This window comes from Cydia strobilella, chromosome 6, assembly GCF_947568885.1.
Source record: "Cydia strobilella chromosome 6, ilCydStro3.1, whole genome shotgun sequence".
Classification (NCBI taxonomy): domain Eukaryota; kingdom Metazoa; phylum Arthropoda; class Insecta; order Lepidoptera; family Tortricidae; genus Cydia; species Cydia strobilella.
The window spans coordinates 21,064,069-21,091,500 of NC_086046.1; the positions used below are offsets into that span (position 1 = coordinate 21,064,069).

At 40.0% G+C, this 27,432-nt stretch overlaps 3 protein-coding genes across 5 annotated transcripts in view; 2 read left to right on the forward strand and 1 right to left on the reverse strand.

Moving 5' to 3' along the window:
• Positions 1-2,933, forward strand: part of LOC134742272 (uncharacterized) — a 138,750-nt gene extending 135,817 nt beyond the window's left edge. The window contains exons 9-11 of one of the 3 annotated variants that reach the window (XM_063675319.1): positions 308-503; positions 807-968; positions 1,295-2,930. In XM_063675319.1, coding sequence (XP_063531389.1) covers positions 308-503; positions 807-968; positions 1,295-2,554 — 1,618 coding nt within the window. In that variant the 3' untranslated portion in view covers positions 2,555-2,930. Of the gene's footprint in view, positions 1-307; positions 504-806; positions 969-1,294 lie in introns of all 3 variants that reach the window. The other 2 variants (XM_063675317.1, XM_063675318.1) reach the window with 2 other exon arrangements.
• A 970-nt stretch (positions 2,934-3,903) lies between these two features.
• Positions 3,904-27,357, reverse strand: LOC134742343 (uncharacterized). Its single transcript, XM_063675394.1, has 11 exons — positions 26,860-27,357; positions 25,194-25,426; positions 18,967-19,070; positions 18,254-18,407; positions 14,443-14,619; positions 13,163-13,332; positions 12,146-12,401; positions 11,254-11,501; positions 9,349-9,532; positions 8,896-9,003; positions 3,904-8,435 (listed from the first exon to the last, which is right to left on the reverse strand). Exons 1-11 carry the CDS (start codon positions 27,066-27,068, stop codon positions 8,206-8,208), a joined length of 2,073 nt encoding a protein of 690 aa, XP_063531464.1. The 5' UTR covers positions 27,069-27,357; the 3' UTR covers positions 3,904-8,205.
• Positions 20,631-22,640, forward strand: LOC134742309 (uncharacterized). The gene is made up of 3 exons (XM_063675360.1): positions 20,631-21,020; positions 21,293-22,213; positions 22,611-22,640. The coding sequence occupies exons 1-3, from the start codon at positions 20,631-20,633 to the stop codon at positions 22,638-22,640; spliced, it is 1,341 nt and encodes a 446-aa protein (XP_063531430.1).
• Positions 27,358-27,432: the final 75 nt, after the last annotated feature.

Here is a 27,432-nt window from a genome sequence, read left to right on the forward strand (position 1 = left end):
TTTTATTCGTTAGTACGCAGACTAGAATATTTCAGAAGAAAGGGCAGTAATTCCGTCACAGATATGGCGTGTTTCTGGCATAATCACACGAGAGTCTACGTCAACTCTACATCAATTTGGCAAGCAACAGAGTGTGGAAGCTCCACCTTACACGTCCAATTTTTATGAAATTTTGTTATGCAGAGATAGACGGGTTCTAGGCACCTTTTTGTTTTTGTTCTGGTCAGCATAATTATGCGTTAAGTATTTAGGTATATAGTTTAACACATGGAATAAAAAAAAAACTAAACATACCTTTGTTCAACAGATTGGTGGAAGTAAACGGCATAAACGTCGTATCATGTCGTAACGTTGAAGAGCTGAAGCGTGCAGCAAGTGTGGCGGCGCCGGCGCGGCTCGTGCTGCTGCGCGCGCACAGCTCCCCACCTGCCAGCCCTAACCATCCCAGTCCCAACAAAACAAGCCCCGCGCCAGTTCAGGCTACTGCCAACACTTTCACACAGGTAAGTACCGAAAAGCTCATATATTCCGAGCTGTAAGAAGAATTTCGTACATTGGCACGGATTAGACTATCAGAATTATCATGGAGACTGTGTCATTATTATCGCGAGCCGCCGAATCGTTTGCATTTTGCTGCGACTTACGCTTACGCTTCAATAATATGTGATACAGCGTCAGTACCTTTTACTTTAGGAGTACCTGCATTATTAATGAGGAATACAAAAAATCCTTCTTGCTTTCCTGATAACCTGTTATATAGCAACATTAGCAACATTTGTTTAACTTTGGTAAATTATCTTCTTCAGAACGAAGCAGCATCATTACGTGCTGAGCTCGGCGCGTTACGGTCAGCAGCCGAGCAAGCCCAGAAAGCCAAGGAAGGCCTTCGCACTGACAACACACGCCTTACACACCGCATCTCGTACCTTGAAGAACAGGTGGCTGAACTCCTCGCGAGACATCCACAGGTAAATATCTACTGTTCAGAACGAGGCACCATCACTGCTATGACCAATTGACATAAGGCTAGAAATTTAACTGCCATGCAAATCTGCCATGTTTCTTGTTCTAATGGTGTGTGTCAGTTTGCCCGAATCAGTGAGGGTGCACTCTCAATAAACCTCGATGAACACTTTCGAAAAGGACAAAACACAAATGGACATTGATGTGCACGTATCAGCCATAAGCTAACTGTGCATTCATACCTATATATATAAGAAGTATATAATGTACGACTATGTCTGTAAAATTAATTTGGGTCTCCGCGTGTAATACTCCGAACGTCTGTTTTTAGCTCCAGTCGGTCAGCAGCAGCGACAGCTGCATAACGGTCAACAAGACCAAGAAGAACGTGACCAACATAAGCATCAGCTCCGAACCACACACCAAGAGCCCTAAGTCCGAAATCCAAGTCTTCCAGAAAGGTCCAGATATCACAGCGATTGTAGCCAAACTACCTGGGCTTGATGGGGCTGAGGCGAGTTTGCCGCTGATGCGACCGAGGTCTAATGCGTCTGGTGCGTCTAGTCGCGCTGCGATTTCCCCCCGCGCGTCGCCCGCACCCCCCGTGTCCCGCGCACATTCCGCACACAGCATGGAACCTCGCTCCCGTATGAGACACTCTCTCTCCCACCACTGCATACACGCAGCTGACTACAACGCTGAAACTGACGCAGCTATACGCATGATCGAGCGCAACCAAAGACACATGGAGAAGCAGCGGCTCAAAGCGGAGAAGCTTCACCGTTCTAAAGAAGACCACTTCCGTTCTGACAGTGATTTAGAGATGAATTCACGTGCGAGCGCGCCGCCTGACCGTCATTATGAGATCAAAAAGGCTGCCGACAGGATAGAGGAAAGTATTAAAAAGACCAACTGGGCGGAGCGAAAGACGCTATCCATTATTGAACAGCTGAAGCGCTCGCAACGATTAAGAAAGTTAAAGAAAAACGATAGCGCTGAAGATGTTCATGTAGAGTCAGAGCGGCACTACATGTACCACAGGATAGACGGGAAAGTTCTAGAAAACGCGCACAAATCTAGCAGAAGAACGTCAAAACTGCACTCCCGGAGCGGCAAATCTTCGGAGTTCGAGTCGGAATCAGATTACCCGCACGGTGATATGTACAGCAGCTCGCCACGGATCGACTACGGATCCGAAACCTGCTCTACTAGGTTGAGTCACTACAAGAAGAACGATGATAGAAGTGAGGCTAAAAGCCGACCAACGCCTCCTCGGAAGCCACTGCGTTTATCGTTGCATAAAGCAAAGAGCGCGCATTCTCTGATGAATGGAAGCGAATCAGAAACACCAAGTAGACCGCCTTCAGATATGAACGGTGAGGAATCCTGTAAGAAGCCAGTGAAGAGAACGCATGCCAGTGACAAATGGGGTCGCGAGAGACGAAGTGACGGTGGCAGGGCGACACCACGGCCTATAAGAAGACATGCGGGGTTGAGTTCTTGCGAGACGCCGGCGGCAGATGATTTGTATCCTGAACCGCATACGCCGCTGCGGGCTATGAGCGCGATCAGTCCTGGCAAGTGGTGCTAACGGCCGGCGAGCGGGAACGGTCTGTTCTCGAGTACAAAGGCCAGGCCAGCAGATATGATACCTACGAATATATAACAGGGGTATATCAGCTCTTGTGAAGCCATCATTTGTCAGGAATTTTTGTACATTAAATAAATAGTGTCCAGGAGAAAAACATTTCTAAATATGTTTTGGATAACTTTTAAATTGACAACACGGGATTTATAACGAAGTGTATTCGTAAGATAATTATTATATTTATATTGATAGATTGTTGTAAATCTAAAGCCATGAGGCTAATTTTACAACGTTAGAAAGCTAAGTTTAAAAACCGATCCAAAAGTTGTAACCTGCAATAATATATTGTACAATAAAGCGCGCAAAAATATCTGACACGATCTTGTTTGCTCGAGTTGCAGCGATCTGCAACGTATTATTGCAGTAGACTGTCATCATAAGACTGTTGGAAGTAATTAACCTGTTAAATATATTAATAACGGGTCACTCACGTATTTTAAGTCGAAAACGCTAGACATGTTTCACTCCGTACCGAGGTGCGTCATCAGGAGCTTGCGTCGACGGTGACGGTGGCGGCACCGGCGCCCGCGCCGAGTCATCGGGCGCGGAGGGCTGCGGCCCGCAATCTGCGCCGGTCCGTCACCGTCGACGCAAGCTCCTGATGACGCTCCTCGGTACGGAGTGAAACATGTCGAGCGTTTTCGACTTAAAATACGTGAGTGACCCGTTATTAATATATTTAATATGTCTGTGTCTCACGGAAGTTTTGTTAGTTAACTTGTTTTTTTTTTCTAACTATGAAATAGTATGTTTTTGGCATTTGGTGGACATAACAGCGGTAAGGTCGCGTTCCCACTTTGTCGTAACGACAGATAGCCGTGTGTCGTGGCCTGTACATTTACGGAGGTGTTCACATATAGAACGGTAATCGTCCAGGGGCCCATTTCTCGAACGGTATTAGACTAATATTATTAGTCCACGAACTGTCAAGTCGTATGGGTTACCATGGCAACACACTAATAATATTAGACATTACCGTTCGAGAAATAGGCCCCAGCCGTGGCTTGTATATTTACTGACGACTATCTATCGTTACGACATAGTAGAAAACTCATTCAGAGGCTCTAACATTATAACAAAAAAATATATGCCGCCCGGCTTTAAATATTTGACAATAATTTGAACATGACTGCAAAAGGTTGTATTTAATTTTAATTAGAAATAAGCTAGATATAACTACCCGCACAGTGTATATTGTACATAAGTATAAACGGCACCCACCGCGTTAATACTCATTTAGGTACCTTGTATTTATATAGGAAAATATAATAAGGTAAATATAAAAGTAAGAATGAAATTGGAACTTTTTATTTTTTATTAAACCTTACAATTACAGAACTAAAGTCAACATTATAACGCTCGCGCGCAGACATAAAAAGAGTTATAAACAGTAGAACAAGTGTAAAATCTAAAGAATCTTGAGTTTGACAGCCCAACTAGATGGAGCTGTACTGCACTACATATGTAGGCATAATTATTTTCCATCGTAATATTGTCTACGGTTACCGCGATAGTTACTCATGAAATAAAACTATGAAAACGGATATATCGCGTATATTGAATTTATAATACATCCCGACGTTTCGAACCCTTTACAGCGTTCGTGGTCAACGGGTGACTGAGGAAAAATTACAAAGTGCAAAAATACCCACATACTAAAATAATGAACAATCATAGACTATAAACTTTAAGGCTGGTTGTACATGCAAAATCGGTTCATAAGGCTAGTTATACACTACAATTATTTTCAAGTAGATATATATATATATATACGCGATAAAAACTACGCCGGCTCCAACCCTACACCACGGACCCGAGAAGATTTAATTCCCTCCTAAATTGTAGGAGGGTATCCCAATATGGGACCTGCAGTATTTTCCATCGTATTTTCACGGAAACGTACGAACGTGTCTTGCCATTTCAGTCAGTCTCGGTACAATAAGTACTGAGTTTGACTGAAGTAGCATGACAAATATGAACTTCCGAGAAAATACGATGGAAAATTATGCACTACATCTGTAGCTGGATTGTCTAACGTCAAGTTAACAACTAAAGTTATACCGCAAGGACATCTACTTTAGCTGTCATATCTGAGGTAATAATTTATCTTACATTTTACACCTCTTCTACTATTAACAACTCTGGACATAAGTATAAACCTCGATACAATATAACACATTCAGTCTAAAAGGCCATTTTCATAGCAGACAAAGACGCAGCTATCTGATAAAATTTAATGAATACTACTATCTTATTATATCAAATAGCTGCATCTCTTTCGTGCTGAATTGGACCTGAAAAAGCAATTATTATTCGTCATATTCCTACTGACATCCGTCAAAAAAATAATCAAAATGTAAGTCCCGATGTACACATTAATTATTGTTAACACCAAAGATAGATATAACTCCGTAATAGATGGATACAGTCTAAGGAAAAAACGTGCCTCGAAAATCAAGAAAATTTGATTCTCGATCAGATGGCGCCACTAGTTTTGGCCTCTCGTATAGAGGGCGATGACGGTTTCGTTTGTTATTTATAATTTTAACGCATAGCATTGAAAAAACATGGGTCAAAATCATATAAAAATAATTAATGCAAATAAAAAAATCATTTATCCATATTTAAATACATTTTAACGTATTTTTATAAATCTTCATTTTTAGTTTTAAAGTATGTCGACAGATGGCAGTGAATTTACTGGGGTTACAAAATTTACTATGACAGTACCGCTCTAGTATAAGTTACTCTATGATATCGATTAGTGTTAAGTGTGTGTTAAGTTACTTAACACTAATCAATGTGTACATCGAGCCTCAAGTATTTTTTAAGTATTTGAATATTTCTTCAAGTAAGTCGCATAGTACATACAAATAATGATCGCCTGACTACCTCGTCTTAGGTTAGGTTAGGTTACTTCATTCTTTTTAGCATTAGAAAAAGGGTAAACAATCTTCACGTGTGTTTTTATTGAAACCCGCTTTAAAATCAGTAATTATTACTCATGAAACCAAAATAATGTAAATAATCATATCCATACTAATATTATAAATGCGAAAGTCTGTCTGTCTGTCTGTCTGTGTGTTACCTCTTCACGCTTAAACCGCTGAACCGATTTAGTTGAAATTTGGTATACAGATAGTTTGAGTCCCGGGGAAGGACATAGGATACTTTTTATCCCAGGACTCACCCCTCAAGGGGGTGAAAAGGGGGGTGGAAATTTGTATGGGGAATCAATAACCGCTGAACCGATTTAGATGAAACTTGGTATGGGGATACTTTGAGCTGTGGGAAATGATATAGAATAACTTTTATCCCCGAAATCATCCCTTAAGGGTGTAAAAAATGGGGTGGAAATGTATAGTGTGGACCAATTTGGGGGTGAAAAAGGATGGATTAAAAAGCAGATTTGTTTAAAAATTAAGGTACCCAAATTACTAATTCCAAGCAGACGAAGTCGCGTACAAAAGCTAGTATGCTATATAATTACATATTTGCTGTGAATTATTTTTCAAGTGTTTTTCAATAAAAAAAAAACACATCAAGATTGCTTACCCTTTCTCTAATGCACAAAACACGAAGCTTGCCCGTAAAGCCTGCACATCACAACAATTTATTGATTTACACTTTACTAGCGATGACATTTAACTTAATAATTAAATTTAAATGTCATTTAATTTTTCACTGTATAACGGTAAAAAATCATAAACACAAAAGTTTTCTTTCCCACAATTCACCTTTAATGGGTATGGATGGTATAGAAAGGATGCCAATCTCTTATGGCAGAATTGTTGCAAAAGTGACCGCTTTCAGCTTTAAATAATAGTTCCTAATCTCTCCGGTGGCGCTAGTTAGGCTCTGGGACATGAGTATAACATGAACCATATAAGGCAACAAATAACCCGACCAAATTACGTAGGTTGTTTTTGGTAGTATTTCGGTGTATTGTGGCGCCGCCTAATTACTGTTTTTTGATGGACACTTTTCATACATAGAGATTTGGCTCCTTTATATAGTCTCCATGTTAATGCGGTTGGCAACTGTCAAAGATTTGCAGAGATGACGCCATCATAGCTTGCTCCTTTTTCTATGAGATTTAGCTTAAAGGGCTGGCATCCAGGGCATTAAAAAAACAAAAATTTGACACAATTCTAGGGACTGACAGGGCAAGCTATGCTGGCGCCATCTGCTAATTATTTCGACCGGCCAACCCCATTACATGCAAGACATGACAGTTAATATAATTACAACAATAAGGGGGTTTTCAGAAAAAAATGGTACCATTTACTTTTTTTCGAAAAACCATCTTAGAAAGAAAGACCTTTACACCTAACCTAGACTAGACACATTAAACAATCCCCTACTTTCAAATGTGACACAAAACAAAATATAAAAATAATAATATACAAAATTATAATTACAACGGCCACATTCAATTAATAGTTGATTTTGAATAACATTTCTTCGTTAGCCTTGAAAAACAGACCTTAATATTATAAAATAACGTTCAATTTAATACGACTTATACAGCGCTAATTCAAAAAATAAATGACTAAGGCGGTTACGTGGATGCGACACTGCGATGTGCGAGCGAGATGTCGCTATAATACGCGCATAGCGTTTTCTCTCTCAAACATCGGAGCGACGTGCGAATCGCATCCAGTGTGATACCCGCCAAACATTGAGCTTCAGACGTTCCGTACAAGCAAAATTCAACTCTCTTACAATGGTTTAAAGTCGTATGTCGTATGGAGCGTCCGGAACAACCAGTCAGTACTGACACAATAGAAATATAAGCAGTACAGTAACTTTATACAGGCATTCCGAGTTGCGACATGATCACATTAACGAAAGAATTACTTTACTGAGCTAATTTTATTGTTACACTTAGGGTCACTTGCACCATTCACTAACCCGGGGTTAACCGGTTAAATCTGGAGGTTGGTTACCAGTACAATTTGACACTGGGTCGGTTTAACCGGTTAACCCCGGGTTAGTGGGATGGTGCAAGTGACGCTTAATAGTTTAGTTACTCGATTATATCATTTTTACAAATCGTTGCTTATATTTCGAAAAATTGCGGGATCGAATGAAATAATCTACCGGAGCGGCAGCTGACGTTGACGAGTCTACATTATACACATTTAACAACTTTACGAGAAAAACTCTTGATTTAGTACTTTTCTCTGAAGATAGTGGTATTTTTTTTTGTAGTGATAACTCAAAACAGCGGCTGAGAACTTTCTTAGCTCCTAGCATAACATCTAATGGATCGAGCGTGTTTTCAGTAGACCAAAGTCGAAGCAACGCCCAAGATTAACGTATTTCTTAAGCGCATACGGCAGCGGTAGACCCTTAACTGACCTCGTCGTCGTGTGCTCCGTCCGAAGCGCGTCGCTTGTGACGACGACCCGTCGGCGAGCCCGTGCCGTCACCGGAGCGACAGCTGACTTTCACGAGGCTATATCTTAACAATGTTACGAGTTATATCGCTCTGATTTAGTAATTTTCCTGAAGATAGTGGTATTCGGTAGTGACTTAACTGGCTGAGAACTTTCTTAGCATAACATCTAGCATATTTCCAGTAAAGAGACCTAAAATTCAAAGCACCGCCCTAGATTGACATACTTCTTAAGCGCATATGGCAGCGGTAACTCCTTAACGGACCTCTTCATAAGTATAGAGAGCCGCACGCGCCGGGCGTCGCCTCCGTCCGAGGCGCGGCGCTTGTGCCGGCGGGCGCCGGAGGAGTCCGACGTGCCGGAGTCGCCGGAGCCCGAGGAGCGCCGCGTGAAGTGGCGCTTTTGGCGGCGGCGGCGGCCTGCTGGGGAAACAATGTTTTGGTCATATACTGAAATAGATGTCACTATACGAAAGAAAGTGATCAAGGCGTTCAGTGTCGAGGACTGCGAACCGTCTTCTACGTTAGTAAGCTTCCAGGTATATTTTATAAATATATTAAGAACTAAGCGTCATCATTCATGCAATCGGGAGTTAAGTTTTAATATTCAGCTTTTAACAAAACTTCCGAAACCGAATTACCGTTGCTAACTTCACGGTAAAAAACACATTTGAAAGCTAAAATTTCTAGTTTAAAAATCCATTTTCTACCCAGTTAAGTATATACATCTGAAAAGTTAACTAGGGCGACGAAAAATAGTCTGGCAAACCAACTTGTCAGTAGAAAAAAATCGGAATATGTAAAACATTTCGGCGCGAAAAATTGATCTTCCTCGGACGTTTTAAACTTCGCGTGTTTGGTGTTTCGGAGTAAATAGACTCACCGGTCCTGGAGCCGGCGTCGGAGTCCTGCCCGGAGCGGCGCGAGCTGCCGGCCTCGTAGCCCGTGCTGATCGGGGAGGAATCCGCTGAAGGCGTCATTTCACCGATACCTGCAAATAAAAACATAATTCAATACATCACTTTTGGCATCATTATTTCAAAAAGTCGGACTCGGCCTGGTACTCAATCGCCGTCGGCCTCCAGTCTCACTTGAAATGCTGACCGCTGTCTAGCTTCCGCCTCGGCGGCTTATCGGCGGTGCCCGACGAGCCGGCCTCGACCACGCCGTCGGCCTCGAGCCTCGCTTGCTCGGTCTCTGTATGTATCACTACTACTTACCGCTGTCTAGCTTCTGCCTCGGCGGTTTGTCGGCGCTGCCCGACGAGCCGGCCTCGACCACGCCGTCGGCCTCGAGCCTCGCTTGCTCGGTCTCTGTATGTATCACTACTACTTACCGCTGTCTAGCTTCTGCCTCGGCGGTTTGTCGGCACTGCCCGACGAGCCGGCCTCGGCCTCGCCGTCGGCTTCGAGGCTCGCATGCTCGGTCTCGGTGTCCTCCTCCGGTTCGTCGTCCTCGACCTCCTCCTCGTCCGCATCCCAGTCCATCTCCCGGGATGTCGTGGCTTCACTACCACCCATCTGGTAAAAAAAAGCAACCAAATAAATTGGTTCTGAACAATTTTAGTTCATCAACAGGGCGACTGTCCTTCGGATCAGCAGACACAAACTATTAGAATCAAATAAAGCGCGTCGCGCGCGGCCGCAGACAAATATCCACCTTCGTGCACTCTGATAAGGTTCACGATGACGCGCCGCGCACGATAAGCGTGGAGTTCAAAGGGCTAGTACCTTTGAAAAAAGCATAGAGTAACTTATACTAGAGCGGTACTGTCATAGTAAATTTTGTAACCCCAGTAAATTCACTGCCATCTGTCGACACACTTTAAAACTAAAAATGAAGATTTATAAAAATACGATAAAATGTATTTAAATATAGATAAATGATATTTTTATTTGCATTAATTATTTTTATGATTTTGACCCATGTTCTTTCACTGATATGCGTTAAAATTGTTAAATAACAAACGAAACCGTCAACGCCATCTATACGACTGTAGCGCCCTCTGAACGAGAATCAAATTTTCTTGATTTTCGAGGCACGTTTTTTCCTTAGACTGTATCCATCTATTACGGAGTTATATCTATCTTTGAAAAAAGTAATCAAAATGGTTCTTTATATTGGCAGATAGACGCAAATAAGATATGAATTAGACCTGATACGCCTAATAATTATCATGACCCTCGTATTGCGTCGTTGGCGTGGGTGGTTATTGTAAACTACATGGCATGTATGTGTGTATCAATCAGTGAGCAGTAGAAGTTTGTACCCGGGTTAGGGTGTTGAAAATAACCTGCAAACGCTCTTATTTTTTTAAAGTTGTGTTTAGTTCATTTTGAACTCGCCTGCTTAACAACTTCTTTTGCAAATCGAACAAAAAAAAATATCACATTATTAGCTTTGCGTTTGATAATGGTAATCATAATTCGTTTTTATTTTTCTCCGCTCACCTTTCCCAAGTATATCTCGACCTCAGCCGGCATTTCATCCTGTCAATGTCGCGCGTCCTATCGTTCGGGAGTTTTTTAATCGAGTGAGTCGCTTTTGTAAGCTAGTTATGGTTACTTTTCGGAGTTATAATAATCCCGAATTTCGCTCCGAATATAAAAGTTTTTGGGTTCGTCTAAAAACTAAGAAACCCTGGCAGCCTGGCACAGATTATATAATAGTTCTTACGAACAGATACTTATCACTCAAAGAAAACGCAAATACCTACCGTTTTGATGCCTACACAAAAATACAATGGAGTGACCTTCAGCGTGCCACTCCCCGCACAACGCTAGGGTTGCCGACGCTTCTTTCAAACACTTAGGTGTCTTAGCTATAAATGTGTCGTAAAAAACATTACCTACACCTTTAAAACAATTTAATAGTACCTACGAAGCTTGTAACTATCGTAAAAATAATAACAGTAGGTGTAAGTACCTATATTGAGAATGTCTACTTACTTTTCCTCATCCGTCGAAAGAGGAAAAAACAATATTTTTTATTTGTCTTGTTGTTTCTGCATCCATCCATACTACAAGCTGTGTTATTTGTTCGTTACGAAGACATTACTTTGGCATAGCGCGCGGTGACGTGCGCGCGTGAGCGCATGTGGCAACCAACTGGCTAGCTTTAGTACCGCCGGCGGGAAGCGTGTCGTAGGTATGAATACGAGCTCGCGCGGAGAGTTTCATAGGCCTGACCCTGGTATTTAAATATAAATATTTGCTGATTTAAAGCATCGATTTCCACTCACCTTTCCCAAGTATATCTCGACCTCAGCCGGCATTTCATCCTGCTCATCATCGCTGTGCCCGTCCCTGCGTCGTCTACGCCTATCCCTCCTCTCAGTCCTGGTCCTGTCACTGTCGCGCGTCTGGCTCCTGTCGCGTGTCCTGTCTATGTCGCCGTCGCTTCTCGTGTCGCGTTCGGGCGTGCTGTCTTTGTCGAGTGTTTTGTCAGCTGCTGAGGTGGACTCTGTTCTGCTGGCTGATGGGACTGGTTCTGTAGATTGAAAATTAAAAGTATTTAAAATAGTATAAAGTTCAGAGCACACCGGCTGCGAATATAAAATGTATTTTTTTATATCAAAGGTAAGTAGGTAAATATTTACTATAGATAATAACCCAAATTTCTCAATTCACAACGGCCTATCTCGTTTAAAAAATAATTACTTAACAATATTTCGTCACCTAAAAAAAGTAAAATCTGTTTAACAAAAAGACACCAGACGCCACGTCGTTGTAATTTTACGTCAAATGATATAATATCAAATAAAAAAATACGTTTATCTATTACCAAAAATACAAAAATCAGTACAGCAAAGAAGTAAGGCGTCTTTTATCCTAAGGCTCGGTTGCACCAAACCGTCTGTCACCGTTAAAGCGTTCGCAAAATTTTATTGCATGGGAAATTTCATACTTGACTGTTGTTTGACGTTAATTGGTCTGTTAAATGTGGTTGGTGCAACTGGGCCTAAGTAATTCATTAACATAGTGTTCGGTAAAAGGTTATGAAACGATGTATAGGTACTAAAACTTAGGGTCTCCCGAGAGTCGGCGTCTAGTCCACTCTATGGAAAATGGCGTCGCTGCGGAGTTGCGCCAACGTTGCTCGCTCGGGCGACGCTAGTGTGGCGTGGCTCTTACCCGGTTCAGGGGCAGCGTCATCGGCTGCAGTCCTGGGCCTCTCCTCGTCCCGGAGCTCGAAGGTGAGCATGCCGCGGCAGGGGCGGCGCTCGGCGCGGCCCCACGAGCGCGAGCGCGCGCCCCCCGCCCCCGCACCCGCACCCGCCCTCGCCACCGCCCCCGCCCCCGCCCTCGCCCCCGCCCCCGCCCCCGACTCCGGCTCGGAAACGCTGCGCGGCGAGCCGGGCGAGCGGGGCGGGCTAGCGTCGTCGGCCCGCTGGAAAACGTACACTACAATTTAATACGGCATTGTAATATGGGGTAAAACGCTAGCAAGTTACATGGTTATTCATTTGCGAATCATACGTCCGTCGAAAAGAAACAAAACGATAGTAAATATACAGAGCTGAAAACTTTTCGTGGGCGTTTTAACACCTAAAAGTAGATGGCGCTCTGTCGCAAATTATTCGGCGAGCTATCCAACTCAGATATCGAAACCCATCCATGATATATTATTAAATGATATACGTCTACTAAAGTTGTATAGTATTTTGTGAATTTAAATATCACTGTCAGTGATTTGATTGACAGATTAAAGTGCTAAAAGTAAGAAAAAGTTATTTATCTGATAATGATAAATAAAAATAAAATATTCTACAATTCTAGCTAATCATTGGCTCTAACAACAATATACAACGATTATGGGGTAATAGCTTTGATTATAGTTTATAAATAGTGTGTTACCTGGTCAGTAACAACCAAGGTTATCATCAGACAACTGTCATTAACACCTAACACCTAATAGTAGCATATCACGATTATGTTGATTGCAACAATCAGTACGGCATAGGGGTATGGGGTAAAATAACTATATGATAATATGTACATCATTAATTATTAGTCGGTACTGTCGGTAGAGTAGCCGGGGTTATCGTCAGATGTGTCGTCGGACGGCGCGTCGAACCGTAAGGCGCCAGTCACGCGGGACGGACTAATGCTCAGCACTAGGGACAGTAAAGCTAGTACTACATTAACTACCTGGTCGGTGGAGTCATCAGGGTTGTCATCAGACGTATCGTCGGACGGCGCGTCGAACCGTAAGGCGCCGGCCACACGGGACGGGCCCATGCTCAGCACTAAGGATAGTAAGGCGTTCATCTCGCCCGCGCCGCCGTTGCGATCCAGGTCGTGTAGTGCATTTAAGCCCTCTGTAGAAAAGTATGTAGGGTGAAAAATGGCTACATATAGTTTTAATTATAAAATACTCTATGAAACATTATTAAACCGATGTTTGCCTGCCTGTCTTTAAATATCGTTTTACACGACAAAACGCTGTGTTGGTAACTTTACTCGATAGTGAACCAAATATTGGACTATTGGTTTTTATATCCGTTCGATTATCCCAGTTTGTAAGACTGATTGATTGTAGTAAAAAATTGGCTAGTAAATAAGCCAATCAAATTAGTCTCATGCATGAAGTTTATATTTGAACGAAATATGTTTTATTCGGATGTTTGTTACCGTTATATCATGTTACAAATGCATTTCCGTTTTTAAATTACCATTTAATTACTTAAAATTATAAATAAAAAGTACAAAAATTTTCCCGCGAAAAGCTAGTGAGCGAAACGCTCGAAACGCCACGTGACGTCACGCGTTCGACAGATTAGTGTCATTAGTAGCAAACGTCAGTTGGACCGCCCAACGTGTGACGTCATCACGCTCTGTCGAATTCGCGCCAAAAATTATGAGCGTTTCAACCGCTCAAAAATTTTCAACATTTTAAATATTTATTAATAAAATAATGTCAAGGTTTACAAAAGTATTTTTATCATTTCCGGTGTTCCAACGATATAAATTATGAATCCAAAAATAAAAATAAATTCATGCATGGAGCTAATTGTCATTTCAGTCTCTGCAATACTGCAACACTGCTTACACTTACCATAGAGTAACTTATACTAGAGCGGTACTGTCATAGTAAATTTTGTAACCCCAGTAAATTCACTGCCATCTGTCGACACACTTTAAAACTAAAAATAAATATTTATATAAATGCGATAAAATGTACTTAAATATGGATAAATGATTTTTTTATTTGCATTAATTATTTTTATATGATTTTGACCCATGTTCTTTCACTGGTACGCGTTAAAATTATAAATAACAAACGAAACAGTCAACGCCCTCTATACGAGTGTAGGCCAAAACTAGTGGCGCCATCTGATCGAGAATCAAATTTTCGTGGATTTTCGAGGCACGTTTTTTCCTTAGACTGTATCCATCTATTACGGAGTTATATCTATCTTTGCACTTACCAACATCACTCTCGTCCTCAATGGGTATACAGATCCGCCTCGGGCACGGCTTCTTGGCGGGCGGCGGGCGCGGCGGCGGCGCGCGCAGCTCGGGGTGGCGCCGCCACACGCCGCCGCGCAGCGCCGCGCGCACCATGCCGCGGCAGAGGGTTTGGAGACGCGCCGGGCACTGCTCTTCTAGGAAAATATATTCAAATTAGTGCCATGCCAGAATATAACCTAATATACAAGTAGATTGTGTCACAAGGGAGCAAAATGACATATTTACGGCGAGGGCGTACAATTGAATCCTAAACGAAGCGAAGGATTCAAGTGTTAACGCCCAAGGTAAAAAATATTTTGCTACCATGTGACACATACTGCTTTTCACATCACCTATGAGGAAATTACATACATATATTAGGTTTCAATAGAAATTATATAATAAAACATGCAACAGCTTTCTACTCCGACCTATATAAACAGCCTACAGATACAATACAATATGAACAAAATAACCCTGCTCTACAAGTAATGGCACGAACATCAACAGTAAACCCAATAGACTCAAAAGAAGTAATGGAGCATATCAAAAGATTAAAACCTGAAAAGTGCCCAGGCCCGGACCAAGTCACAAATGATGCCTTAAAAATCGGTGCGCCTATATTAGCCGAACACCTTGTCAACATTTTCAACAGAGTATTGGTAGAGGAATTAGTTCCGACACAATGGTGCCAATCCAACATCATATTGCTTTACAAAAAAGGAGACCCGCTTGACATCAGCAATTACACGCCAATCAGCCTACTTTCCTCAATCTACAAGCTCTTCTCATCAATATTACTAAGCAGAATAGCACCAGAAATTGACAAAAACCAGCCGATCGAACAAGCCGGCTTCCGGCCACAATACTCAACAATCGACCACATACATGCCATCGAACAAGTTGTAGAAAAATTCAAAGAATTCCGAAGACCACTGTATGTGGCATTTGTGGACTACTCAAAAGCATTTGACAGCTTAATACACGCATCAATATGGAACACATTAAATAAGAACAAAATTAATGAAAAATACATCAACATCATAAAGAACATCTACTCCAACAGCGTCAGCAGGGTGAGACTGGAAAGGCTAGGAGAGAAATTCAAAGTCGGAAAAGGTGTGAGACAAGGAGACCCCCTCTCTCCAAAACTTTTTATAGCGGTGTTGGAAGAAATCTTTCAAAAACTTCAATGGGAAAAGGAAGGCATATGGATATCAAATAAAAAACTAACACATTTGAGGTTTGCGGATGATATCGTTTTATTCAGTGACACTGCCAAAGGTCTGGAGACAATGTTAAAGAGGCTAAATTCAGAGAGCCAAAAAGTGGGCCTACACATGAACGCGTCTAAAACCAAAGTTATGACGAACAGTCACAAAAAAAGTATAACTGTAGAAGGAAAACAAATAGAATACGTGGATAACTATGTATACCTAGGTAAAATGATTTCCTTTGACCCCAATAGCAACATAAACGAGGTGGAAAGAAGGATAAACATAGCTTGGAGAAAATACTGGTCACATAAAGAAATCCTAAAAGGAAACTATAGTTTAAAAATAAAGAAAATAGTTATGGATTCCTGCATTCTCCCCAGTTTAACCCACGGATGCCAGACATGGGTCTTCACCGAGAAAGTTAAAGAAAAATTTTTATCATGCCAACATGCAATGGAAAGAAGCCTATTGAAACTAAGAAGAATAAACAAAGTAAAAAACATAGATATCCGGATGAGAACAAAACTGACAGACGCACTACAGTTTAGTTTAAGACAAAAATGGAGATGGGCTGGACATTTGGCTAGATACAAGGACAAGAGATGGACCATACAAACAACCAAATGGAAAGGCCCACTGGGCAAACGCAATTCAGGAAAACAAAGAAAAAGATGGGTCGATGACATCATAGCAATTGCAGGAAATACTTGGGAGAACAATGCTACAGACAAAGAGAAATGGAAAAAGATGGAGGAGGCTTTTACCCTCAAGGGATCACACATCATAAAAACATAACAAAAGAAAAGTCAATTTTATAATAGATGTGCGAGAAACAAAGCTTAAATAATAATAATAATAATTAGGTTTCAAAACATTATTATTTTAAGCAAAGATCGATACGGACAAAGTGCCAAAAATATGTATACACGACCTTAGAAAAAATCAATTAAATTAAATAATCATTTATTTTCAGGCATGGCCCATAGAAGTGTATAGGTACATACTTCTGGCACTTTGTCCGTATCGATATTTTCAGACGTGACTGTACTGACAAATTAAAAGTACCTACAGCTCATAATTATGTACCTAATATATTTTCAAAGACAGCAGCAAACACCTAAAATGATACAATGAAAATCAGGTACATTATTTTTGTAGATTTTTCTGGTAACAAATTAGCTCTTACCCCTTTGAACCGAATCTTCGGAAGAACACTATGAAGACTGATATCACTTATATTTATTATTATAAAGTTATTGATTTAAACTAAGTATTTACAAATTTATACACAATACAAAACCGCATAATTATGCTTTGTGAAATATTTGTACAAAACTTTTTAAATATAAACTTTTTAAATTGCATAGACAAGTATGGCTGCGTTTTAGGAGACCTACTATCCCTTTTCGAATAGGTGATGTGAAAAGATTCTTTGAACAAACTGTTAAGGCACAAAGCGTGCACCAGCTAAAATCAACGTCTCTGCATCAAGAGTCACACGAACCTGCTGCTAGCCGTCATAATTTTTAGGGTTCCGTAGCCAAAGGGTAAAAACGGGACCCTATTACTAAGACTCCGCTGTCCGTCTGTCTGTCTGTCTTTCACCAGGCTATAACGCATGATCCGTGATAGCTAGACAGTTGAAATTTTCACAGATGATGTATTTCTGTTGCCGCTATAACAACAAATACTAAAAAGTACGGAACCCTCGGTGCGCGAGTCCGACTCGCACTTGGCCGGTTTTTTATTTTTATACCACGTCGGTGGCAATCAAGCATACGGCCCGCCTGATCGTAAGCAGTTACCGTAGCCTATGGACGCCTGCAACACATCGAAGTTGCGCTCTTATTTTAAAAAGACATTTTTAATTTGACATGAATATTCATGTAACATACAGGGTGGCTAAAAAATAAGTAAATTCCTGTAACTATAACTTTTATTATGGAACCAACCACGAAATCGCGAAAAAATTTTTTACCCTCCCATAGAAAATAGACCAGCCAAAATGTATTGAAACAGCCTAAATTTTTTTTTGCGATTTCGGGGTTGGTCCCACAAGAACAAAAATTTGACGGTTCCGAACAACTGACAGGCCGTTATCGTCCGACGGACTGATAGTCAGTGGGCCCCTTAACGGTATGAAATGTCCAATCTAAAGTAAAGTAAACCCTAAATGGTTCAACAATTATAGTCTGTGACTGTAGTCTGTGCGGTAAGAAAAGAGTCATGGAATATATGGGGCCCAATTAATTCCACGACTATTATCTCTCCGAACAGACTATACTAAGGCAGACCACCACCATTGGAAGAGGAAAATAAGTAAGTAAGTGTTTTATTTGTAAATATAGGTACAATTACAGTGGTGGCCAGTTTATATATGTACAGTTTCACTATATTTTACCAAACGGCGTACAAAAACATTAAACTTAATACTAGAAACTAAACTATCATGCTCAACAAGTACGAGTTTGTAATCCTACTTACAGCTATGACAAATCAATAATGAATATCGAGTACATAGTTTATAAGAATTGTAGATGTCAAAATATGAAATATAGATAGAATAACTCACCCAATCTAATAAGATCCCCAGCCTCCTCCTTAGTGGGCACGCGCAGCGTCGCGAACGAAACGTTGAGGACGCTGCGCGATGTCCACTCGGACTCGCCGACTCTCTTTACCTGGACTAGGTTGTCGTTCAGCGGCATCACTAGGATACCACCCACCTGGAACATTTTAATAAATAAGTACTGTTTCCAACAGCCAGAAATGTTATAAGTATATTTGGAAACTCTGATTTTGCAACCTAACAAACTTTACAAATGGTAAAGTAATAGTGGTTCTGGAGGAAATTGAAGCTGCAATGCCTCGGGCGAGGCACGGCTCCACAGACCGAGCTACTTCGCGCGGCAATTTCCTCGCGAGATGACTCGTTCTAGGTGGACCCACCTAATGATGCTTACACAAAAATAAATACATACATAAGTCAAGGCATTCCCCAACATTAGTTAAATATCCTAAGTAAACTTTAATGGATTCTAGGTTTTCTTAGTGACTAGTTTTATTGCACAATGACAACTGCCTATTACACCGTATTAAAAATGTGGATGAAATATTACAAATTACAAAAAATAATTAATGATATTTGTAAGATACTAAAAAACTACCCAATCTTGTCTGCTTTGTACCAATAAGTGTATGTCAGTTGCTCAGTTGGATTGAGCAGGTTGAGTAGAAGATTGACGAATCAAAATCTTATTTTAGTATCTGGAAAACAACACATACCTTGATGAGTTGTTTGAAGTAATTCTGGTACTCCTCTGGGCAGCCGGCACCGCAGTAGACGCGGTCGTAGGGTGCCCCCAATGGTGCTATGCACAGTCCGTTGCCTGTACAAAACCCACAAAACAGTTTAGCCACGAGAAGGTAACAGTTAGTTTTGTGGATATAATATTAGTATTCCGTATCCGGAAGATTGCGGTTCACTTCTGGATGAGATTAGCTCAGGACCGGGACAAGTGGCGTACTAGAAGAGAGGCCTATACTCAGCAGTGGGCGATAAAGGGCTGATGATGATGAAAATTAGTATGGCTGATCAAACAACTAACATGTGTATTTTTATGAAATATTTTATCAGCCAACCAGCAACATCAATTAAGTTGTCCACCGTACAAAGCCTGCGATGCGGATTTCTTACATATAACCAAAGATAGATATAACTCCGTAATAGATGGATACAGTCTAAGGAAAAAACGTGCCTCGAAAATCACGAAAATTTGATTCTCAATCAGATGGCGCCACTAGCGTTGACGGTTTCGTTTGTTATTTATAATTTTAACGCATATCAGTGAAAGAACATGGGTCAAAATCATATAAAAATAATTAATGCAAATAAAAAAATCTGATCCATATTTAAATACGTTTTAACGTATTTTTATAAATCTTCATTTTTAGTTTTAAAGTATGTCGATATATGGCAGTGAATTTACAGTGGTTACAAAATTTACTATGACAGTATCGCTCTATCTTATTATATCCTCTTTGATATAACTAGATTACTATTTAAGATTTTGTTTTTGGCTGTAAAATTACATTTATTAAATTGTTGTTAAGCATATTATTATATGTACATCAAACATCTATAGACATTGCTAAGCCAAACATGTTAAAGAATCATTTATATTGAAACATGGATATAAATTACATGCCACTTCAAAATGAGCAGTAAATATATTGGTAGATTGAATTCACAACAAGAAAAGTAAGAACATGTTATTAAAGAATATATTATTATTATTATTATTTGTATCTCTTTCGATATCACGGGCCTATAAATCCCGGTCTTTTGATAGGCTTGCGTGGGGATATAGATCCAACACGTAGAGGCCCCTTGGAGAGCTTTAATGTCATGTAGAACGCCTGCTGGAACCCGTTCACAGGCGCAACAATAGACACCCATGAACCGGTCGCAGCAGGCATTGGGACTATTGCAGAAAAAGTGAACAGTATACCGGTCTATGGATTAAAGTTTGGGTGGACAATGAGACTGGGCTATTGTAAAGAACTCCGGACACCTGCCATAACAATGTTAAAACACGTTATCGAGGCAGGTGGTGACTTGCCGCTGACTAGATGGGCCCCTGAAACTGCCGTCGTGAAGACGACCAGGAGCAACACCGGTGTGAGCGGCTCAGGGGTGTCGAGAGGTGTGCGCCGCTTTCTACCCAGTAGCGCAACGCAGTCCCGTAACGCAGTGTTCAAAGTGCTGGAAATACGGACATATGAGAGTATTCTGCCCATCAAAAAAAGATGTATGCCCAAAATGTGGTCAAAACCATGAAAATTGTGACACAACAGAGTATACGTGCGTAAACTGCAAAGGTAATCACATGGCGATGTTTAAAAGGTATTGCCCAACATACGAAAGAGAAAGATCAATTAGGGATATTATGTCTGAACAAAAATGCTCATATAAAATAGCGCTGTTGAAATATAGTGAGAAAACTCAAAATATCAAATCAACCGAGAGTTATCAGGAAGAAAGAGCGCAAGAAATTCAAATCAACAATATCGAACGAGACAAAAACAAAAGTGATAAGTTAGTAAAAAATCTAGTTAATAAAATAGAAGGTTATTCCGATTCAGTTAAGCAAAGTAATATAACAAAAACCAAGGAAGATGCTGAATCATCGGCCAAACTGACTGGAAAAGGACAAGAAACAAATATTGACACCAAAAGACCTAAAAGGAAAATAGTGAAATCCAATACTAAAGAAAATGGAACTAAAATAACGAACAATGAAGAAAAAGTCATGGAGGTAGTTGAGGAAAAAGATAAGGTTACTAGACAGGGAAACAGTACGAAAGATCGAGATAAGAAGCTTCTAGTAAGATTATGGGAAAAGATAAAAGAAATTATATTTGCGGATTGTGAAATTGGAGAGAAGATACAAAACATAATACAGTTAATAGTTATTGAAGCTTTAGATTATTTACGAAAGTATATAAATATGGGTATCCTGATGAAGTTTTTAGGTTCGAATCATAATGGATGTTAAACATTATACAATGGAACGCAAATAGTCTACGACCGAAAATACACGATTTACAGTTGTTACTAAATAAAGACAGAATACACATAGCTCTTATAAGTGAGACGTGGTTAAGCGAAGAAGACGTTATTAAAGTCAGCGGGTATAACATTGTGAGATTCGACAGGGATGATTCGTACGGCGGTGTCTGTATGTTAATACATAAATCAGTAAAGATTATAGTCACTAACGTGTTCTTACACAATAAAGATATAGAAGTAATAGGAGTTAAGATCCTAAATGTACCAGGCCTTCAATATATTGTTAATTTATACTGCCCACCTCGAATTAACATGACCCAAAATGATTGGGATCAAATTTTTAGTTTGCATAGTACAGAGACTTTGGTTACTGGGGATATCAATGCTCACCATTTATCATGGTCATATAAGACTGATCGAAAAGGAGAAATTGTTTACAAATCAATGTTTGAACATGAATACATATGCATGAATGACGGAAGTCCTACTAGGATCCGATTAGCTAATGGTATCCTACAGCAGTCTTCTCCTGACACAACGTTTGCTTCCCAAGATATTGCTGTTAAAATAAACTGGAAAGCAACCAACGAAACTCTTGGAAGTGACCATATAGTTATTAAAGTAACGTTTGGTTTTAACAGATCTGGAAGCTATAATAAAAAGCGTAATCTAAAGGAAGCGAAGTGGAAGGACTACAGTGAAGACTTAGAAGTAGCTTTTGATAATCCTGGCGAATTTGATACTGTCCAGCTATGTTACGACTATTTCTTGCATAACATAAACGCGGCGGCTGAAAAAGCAATCCCATGGATCAAATACTGTACTGAGCCTAATAGAAAATTTATACCGAAACCATACTGGGACTCTTCTATCTCTAAAGTAGTTGCCGAAAGACGTCTAGCGTTAGCTCAATTAAGGCGAAACCCAACTCCAGACAATTACAATAGATTACAAAACAAAGTGATACAGGCCAAACAAATAATCCAACGTGCACGCTCCAAGAATTGGTCGGAATTTTGCTCGAGCATAGACGAAGAAAGCTCTCCAACTGAAATGTGGCGAAGGATGAGATGGATGAAGGGTAGCCGATCTTCTGGTAGTGGTGTGGATCCCGAAAGAGCCCAAGAACTTCTTCGCTCTCTTACTCCTGATTCAGCTCAAGAAGCACCTCCAGAATTTTCTGAGTGTTCAAATGGAAATTTGGACAGAGAAATTACTTTGGCTGAGCTAGAAAACGTCTTAAGGAAAAAGGACACCGCTCCGGGAATGGATAATATATCCTACTCTATGTTATTTCATCTTCTGACAAAAGCAAAACTATTTTTAGTTCGATTATATAACTGGATTTTACGTGTAGGAGAAGTTCCTAATCAATGGCAACAAGTGAGAGTGTTACCCATAGCAAAACCGGGTCGAGATCCAAACCTTTCTTCTTCTTTACGTCCGATATCGCTTATATCCTGCCCATGTAAAATTTTTCATTTAATTATTATGAGAAGGTTGGAATGGCATTTTGAAAGTAAGTCATTATTTCCGCGTGGTACTACCGGTTTTCGACGTGCACATTCGTGCTTAGATAATTTATCTAGTTTAATAAGTCACATCCAAATTGGATTTTCAAAACAAATTCCAACCTTAGCTTGTTTTGTAGACATTGATAGTGCGTACAATAACGTGAATGTTAAAACTTTAGTTCAGATGTTACATAGTTTAGGCATTGATCGAAGTCTCTGCGTTTACATTTGGAACTTTTTGTCTAATCGTCAATTAGAAATGGCAGGAACTTGTAATCAAGTAAATGTTAGATCCACGAGAATAGGTTTAGCCCAAGGAGATCCTTTGTCGCCTTTACTGTTTAATATTGCCACTATAAATATATGTAGAAATATTCCTAATGTAGTGGTTTCGCAATACGCAGATGATTTTGTGCTGTATACATACCTTGATAACAGTGAAGCAGAGAAAAATCTGCAATTAGCCCTGACTAACCTTTCCACAGATTTAGATAATATTGGCTTGTCACTCTCGGAAGAAAAAACTAAAACATGTATTTTTAAAAGAGGAAGGAAAAGAAAAGAGTTTAAGATAAAAGTGAAAGATAAAATCATCCAAAATGTTAACAAAATTAAGTACCTAGGACTTTGGCTTGATACAGGGTTAAGATGGACTAGTCATATTAGAGAAACTTGCAGTAAAATATACAAATTTCTTAACATTCTAAAGGTTCTGGCTGGAGCATCTTGGGGAGTTCACCAGAAACATCTTCGTAGATTATACATTTCTTTGATTAGAAGCAGGATTGATTACGGGAGCTTTTTGTATGGTACTAGCGCTAAGACCAATTTAATGAAATTGGATGTTCTTCAAAATCAAGCTATGAGAATATGTGGTGGTTTCATTCGAACTACGCCCATTCACGTGATGGAGAGTGAGCTATGCCTACCTCCATTAAATATCCGAAGAGAATGGTTAGCGCTTAGATATGTACTTAAAATTTCTACCATAGATGAAAGTAATTTAAAAGGTAAATTACACGAACTAAGTAATTTATGTGAAAATAGATATTGGACCAATAAAACCAAACCAATACTAGTAAATGTCAATAATCAACTGGCTCGTGAAGATATTCAAGGATCCCAAAATAATATTCTAGATATGTTCGAGTTAAACATATGGGTATCATATATAAACATTAAATCATGTATTGAATGTCACTTGACAGATATGGATATCCCAAAAAAGATTAATAATAGTGTACTGCTAAGACAGAAGGCATTAGAGGTAATAGGCTTAAAATATAATTCCTTTTATAAATTGTATACAGATGGGTCCAAAACCTCGGTAGGTGTTGGTAGTGCATTCTTTGATCCACAAAGGAAATTTAATAGACAATTTAAGTTAGCTAAGGAGTCTTGCATAATGAGAGCAGAACTATTGGCAATCGCAAAAGCATTAGTTTATTACAATGAACTTTTGAACCCTCAAGATGTGGTTATTTTATCAGATTCGAGGAGTGCACTACAACACCTGGCTCGATGTGTCTCGGGCAACCGAGGAATGTCGATTGCCTACCAAGCACTGAAAATGATACACGAGCTGCAACATAAAAATATATGTGTCAAAATTCAATGGATTCCATCACACGTAGGTATTAGAGGTAACGAAATTGTTGATAGTTTTGCACATGAATCCATTCATAAAGGAACAGACCTTGCATGTAAGCCCTATGCAACAGAATTAATGCCGAAAATAAGGAACTTATGTTTAGAAAAGTGGAATAAGAAATTCGTAGAAGTTTCTGTTGTAAAGGGTATATGGTATAGTAGTGTTCAAGGACGACCCGGTTGGGTTCCATGGTTTGATGGTGCCAGACTTGCTAGAGGGACGGTAACGTGTGCACTACGTCTGCGTTCGGGACATATTCCGTGTAATACATTTTATCACCTCATGAAAAAAAGAGATACAAACCTGTGTGAGCATTGTAACAGAATAGAAGACCTAGTCCACATATTTATAGAATGCACTAGAGGCCAAGTCGAGCGGAAAAACATTTTAGGAAATATTTTGGACAGCGCATTATCCTTGAATAGCTTGCTTTCTCAACCGCTATCAGAAGGTGCTGAGAAAATGTTTACATATTATAAAAAATATCTGGAACTTAGGTCTGAAGGTTAGTTACACACGTGAACTCCCCTATGAGGCTGGCATCGTCACCACGAGTGTACGGAAGCCTCTATAAAAATTAAGAATAAAAAAAAAAAAAAATATATGTACATCAAACATCTATAGACATTGCTAAGCCAAACATGTTAAAGAATCATTTATATTGAAACATGGATATAAATTACATGCCACTGCAAAATGTGCAGTAAATATATAATATTGGTAGATTGAATTCACAACAATAAAAGTCAAAACATTAAATTTAAATTTGACTTACCTTGATAATACTTAGGGTCACAAAAATCAAACTCATCCAAAACTGGAGAGTTTTCTATGAACTGTCCGAGCCTTTTGTTAGCATATTCGATCACCGTGGGGTGCACTTCCACCCCATGACTGATGCCGCTGGAGCCCAGGATCAACCCCACCAGGGTGCTGAGGTATCCTGTACCTGAGCCCACATTCAGGAAAGACAGCCCTGCAGACAGCTCCAGACCTTCCATCACTTCACTGTCGGGCAAAGAGTTCACCCGTCAACCATTTGTATAGAACATCTATAATATGTTTAACAAGATGAGAATATAGGATTTAGATGTGTAAACACATTGGAATATTTACTGTATGGGTCATTCTAAGTTAAGAGGTATTAACAATGTCCATGATACATATCTATATATCATGGACAATGTCATATATACTTTTCTTAAACAATTTAAATAAATTATGGTAATTTAACTTAAAAGATTGCAATTCCTTTATAAACAGTCAATTTTAATTCATTAATTATCTCAGTTTTGACACAATTGCGCCTCAAACATGCAAAATGTCTTCCCTGGCCTGTCCCTTTCTAGGTTATACGACAAATCAGTAATTTTATCCAGATATCATTCCCTTGAATCCATTAAATTAGGTATACTTCATAAATTAGAATAAATATGGAGTACACTCCATTAATCCTTGTCTTATTATGAAAAATAAAACTTTAAAGCATTTTATTAATAACATAATAACATCATTGGGATTAAAATTGAAATAATTAAAATCATAAACACAATATTTTTAGTTACATAATGGCCAGGGTAGGAGAGACAGAATATGGGGGACAAAATTTATTATTATTATTATTAATGAACCGTATTAATCAAATTCTGTATTTTTTATTCTTAACTTTTCTTGAAGTGAAATTATATAAAAAAATTTACCATGTCGGTGGCATTCAAGCATACGGCCCGCCTGATGGTAAGCAGTCACCGTAGCCTATGGACGCCTATGACAATGTATGATTATTGATGATTACTGAATAAATGATATGATATGTCCAGTGGCGTAGACTAGACTTGATAAAGTGCGTAACGAGCACATCAGAGGAAGTTTCAAAATAGCGCCCATCACTGAGAAACTCTCCAAACAGAGGCTGAGGTGGTATGGACATATTATGAGGCGTGGCGATGACCATGTCGTGAAAAAGGCACTGGCCCTTCAGGAAACCAAAAGAGGACCAGGGCGCCGGCCTGCTACTTGGTGGTCCACCGTGTCAAAGGATTTAGAACAAGCCCAATTAAATCCACAGACAACCCAGGACAGACGGTCCTGGCGCATGAGAACGAGGAGAGCCGACCCCAAATAATGGGATAAAGGCAAAGACGAAGAAGAAGATATGTCCAGTGGCGTAGCGTGAACCGTGGGCGAAATCGCATCTGCGAGGCCCTTTTATTTCACTGTGCACGAAAGCCCCACTTCGCCCACGCCTAGCTACGCCACTGCGTATGTCATATGCATATAAGGTCCACTCTTTATCTGCTGATGCTACACTGGACAAAGGGGTCAAGTCAAGTTTTAGTTCACGTAAAATTACAAACAAGTGATTATGAATGGCGATTATAATCAAAGGCCAAATGTTTACGTTGACTTTTGTTTGTGAGGCTGTCGTTAGGGGCGCGTACCTGTAGATGCAGGGCGCGGAGAGGTGCAGTGGGCCGTGCCGCCACGCCAGGTCTTTGTAGGCCTGGTCCCGTGCATCCCGCGTCATGTAATCCGCGCGGTCCACCGCCCTGAACACTCGCTCCACATCCCGTGACCGGATGTAGTTGCTGCTCACTAGGTTGTCGATCAACTCGTTATTATCCCTGCCCGAGCTCACGGCGCCTCCCATATTGTTTGTTTTGTTCCGACCTTTCTTTGCACTATCCGACTCCTCAGCTGATAAAAATTGTGACGTCACACTTGTTTTTCAACATAATTCGTCGCCAATATGTCACGTTCACAACGATCTGACGATAATGATGCACCATGTATAGAAAGAAGCCTTTGAATCAATTGTTTTTATAAGAAAACGCGATCAATTTCGTTAAAAATCCAAGAAATCGAACGAAGCACAGTATCTCACATGAAGAAAATTGTAGTAGGTATTTTTATTTTTGTTTTCTCTTGACTGTCAAAAAGAACCAATCACTGATTGGTCTAGATAAGAAAGGGGCAACGACTCACCAATCATAATTCAGCATAAACAAAGTAAA

Excerpts from the sequence above, each read along its gene's own strand:
- LOC134742309 (XM_063675360.1), top strand. The coding sequence starts at position 20,631 with ATGTCTGAACAAAAATGCTCATATAAAATAGCGCTGTTGAAATATAGT. Across the intron at positions 21,021-21,292 it reads TAGTTGAGGAAAAAGATAAG|TTGTTACTAAATAAAGACAG; the intron begins GTTACTAGACAG and ends CACGATTTACAG. Across the intron at positions 22,214-22,610 it reads ACAATAGATTACAAAACAAA|GAGAAGTTCCTAATCAATGG; the intron begins GTGATACAGGCC and ends TTTTACGTGTAG.
- LOC134742343 (XM_063675394.1), bottom strand. The coding sequence starts at position 27,068 with ATGGGAGGCGCCGTGAGCTCGGGCAGGGATAATAACGAGTTGATCGAC. Across the intron at positions 12,402-13,162 it reads CTGATGACTCCACCGACCAG|CGGGCCGACGACGCTAGCCC; the intron begins GTAGTTAATGTA and ends TACGTTTTCCAG. Across the intron at positions 9,004-9,348 it reads GAGGCAGAAGCTAGACAGCG|GTATCGGTGAAATGACGCCT; the intron begins GTAAGTAGTAGT and ends TTTTATTTGCAG.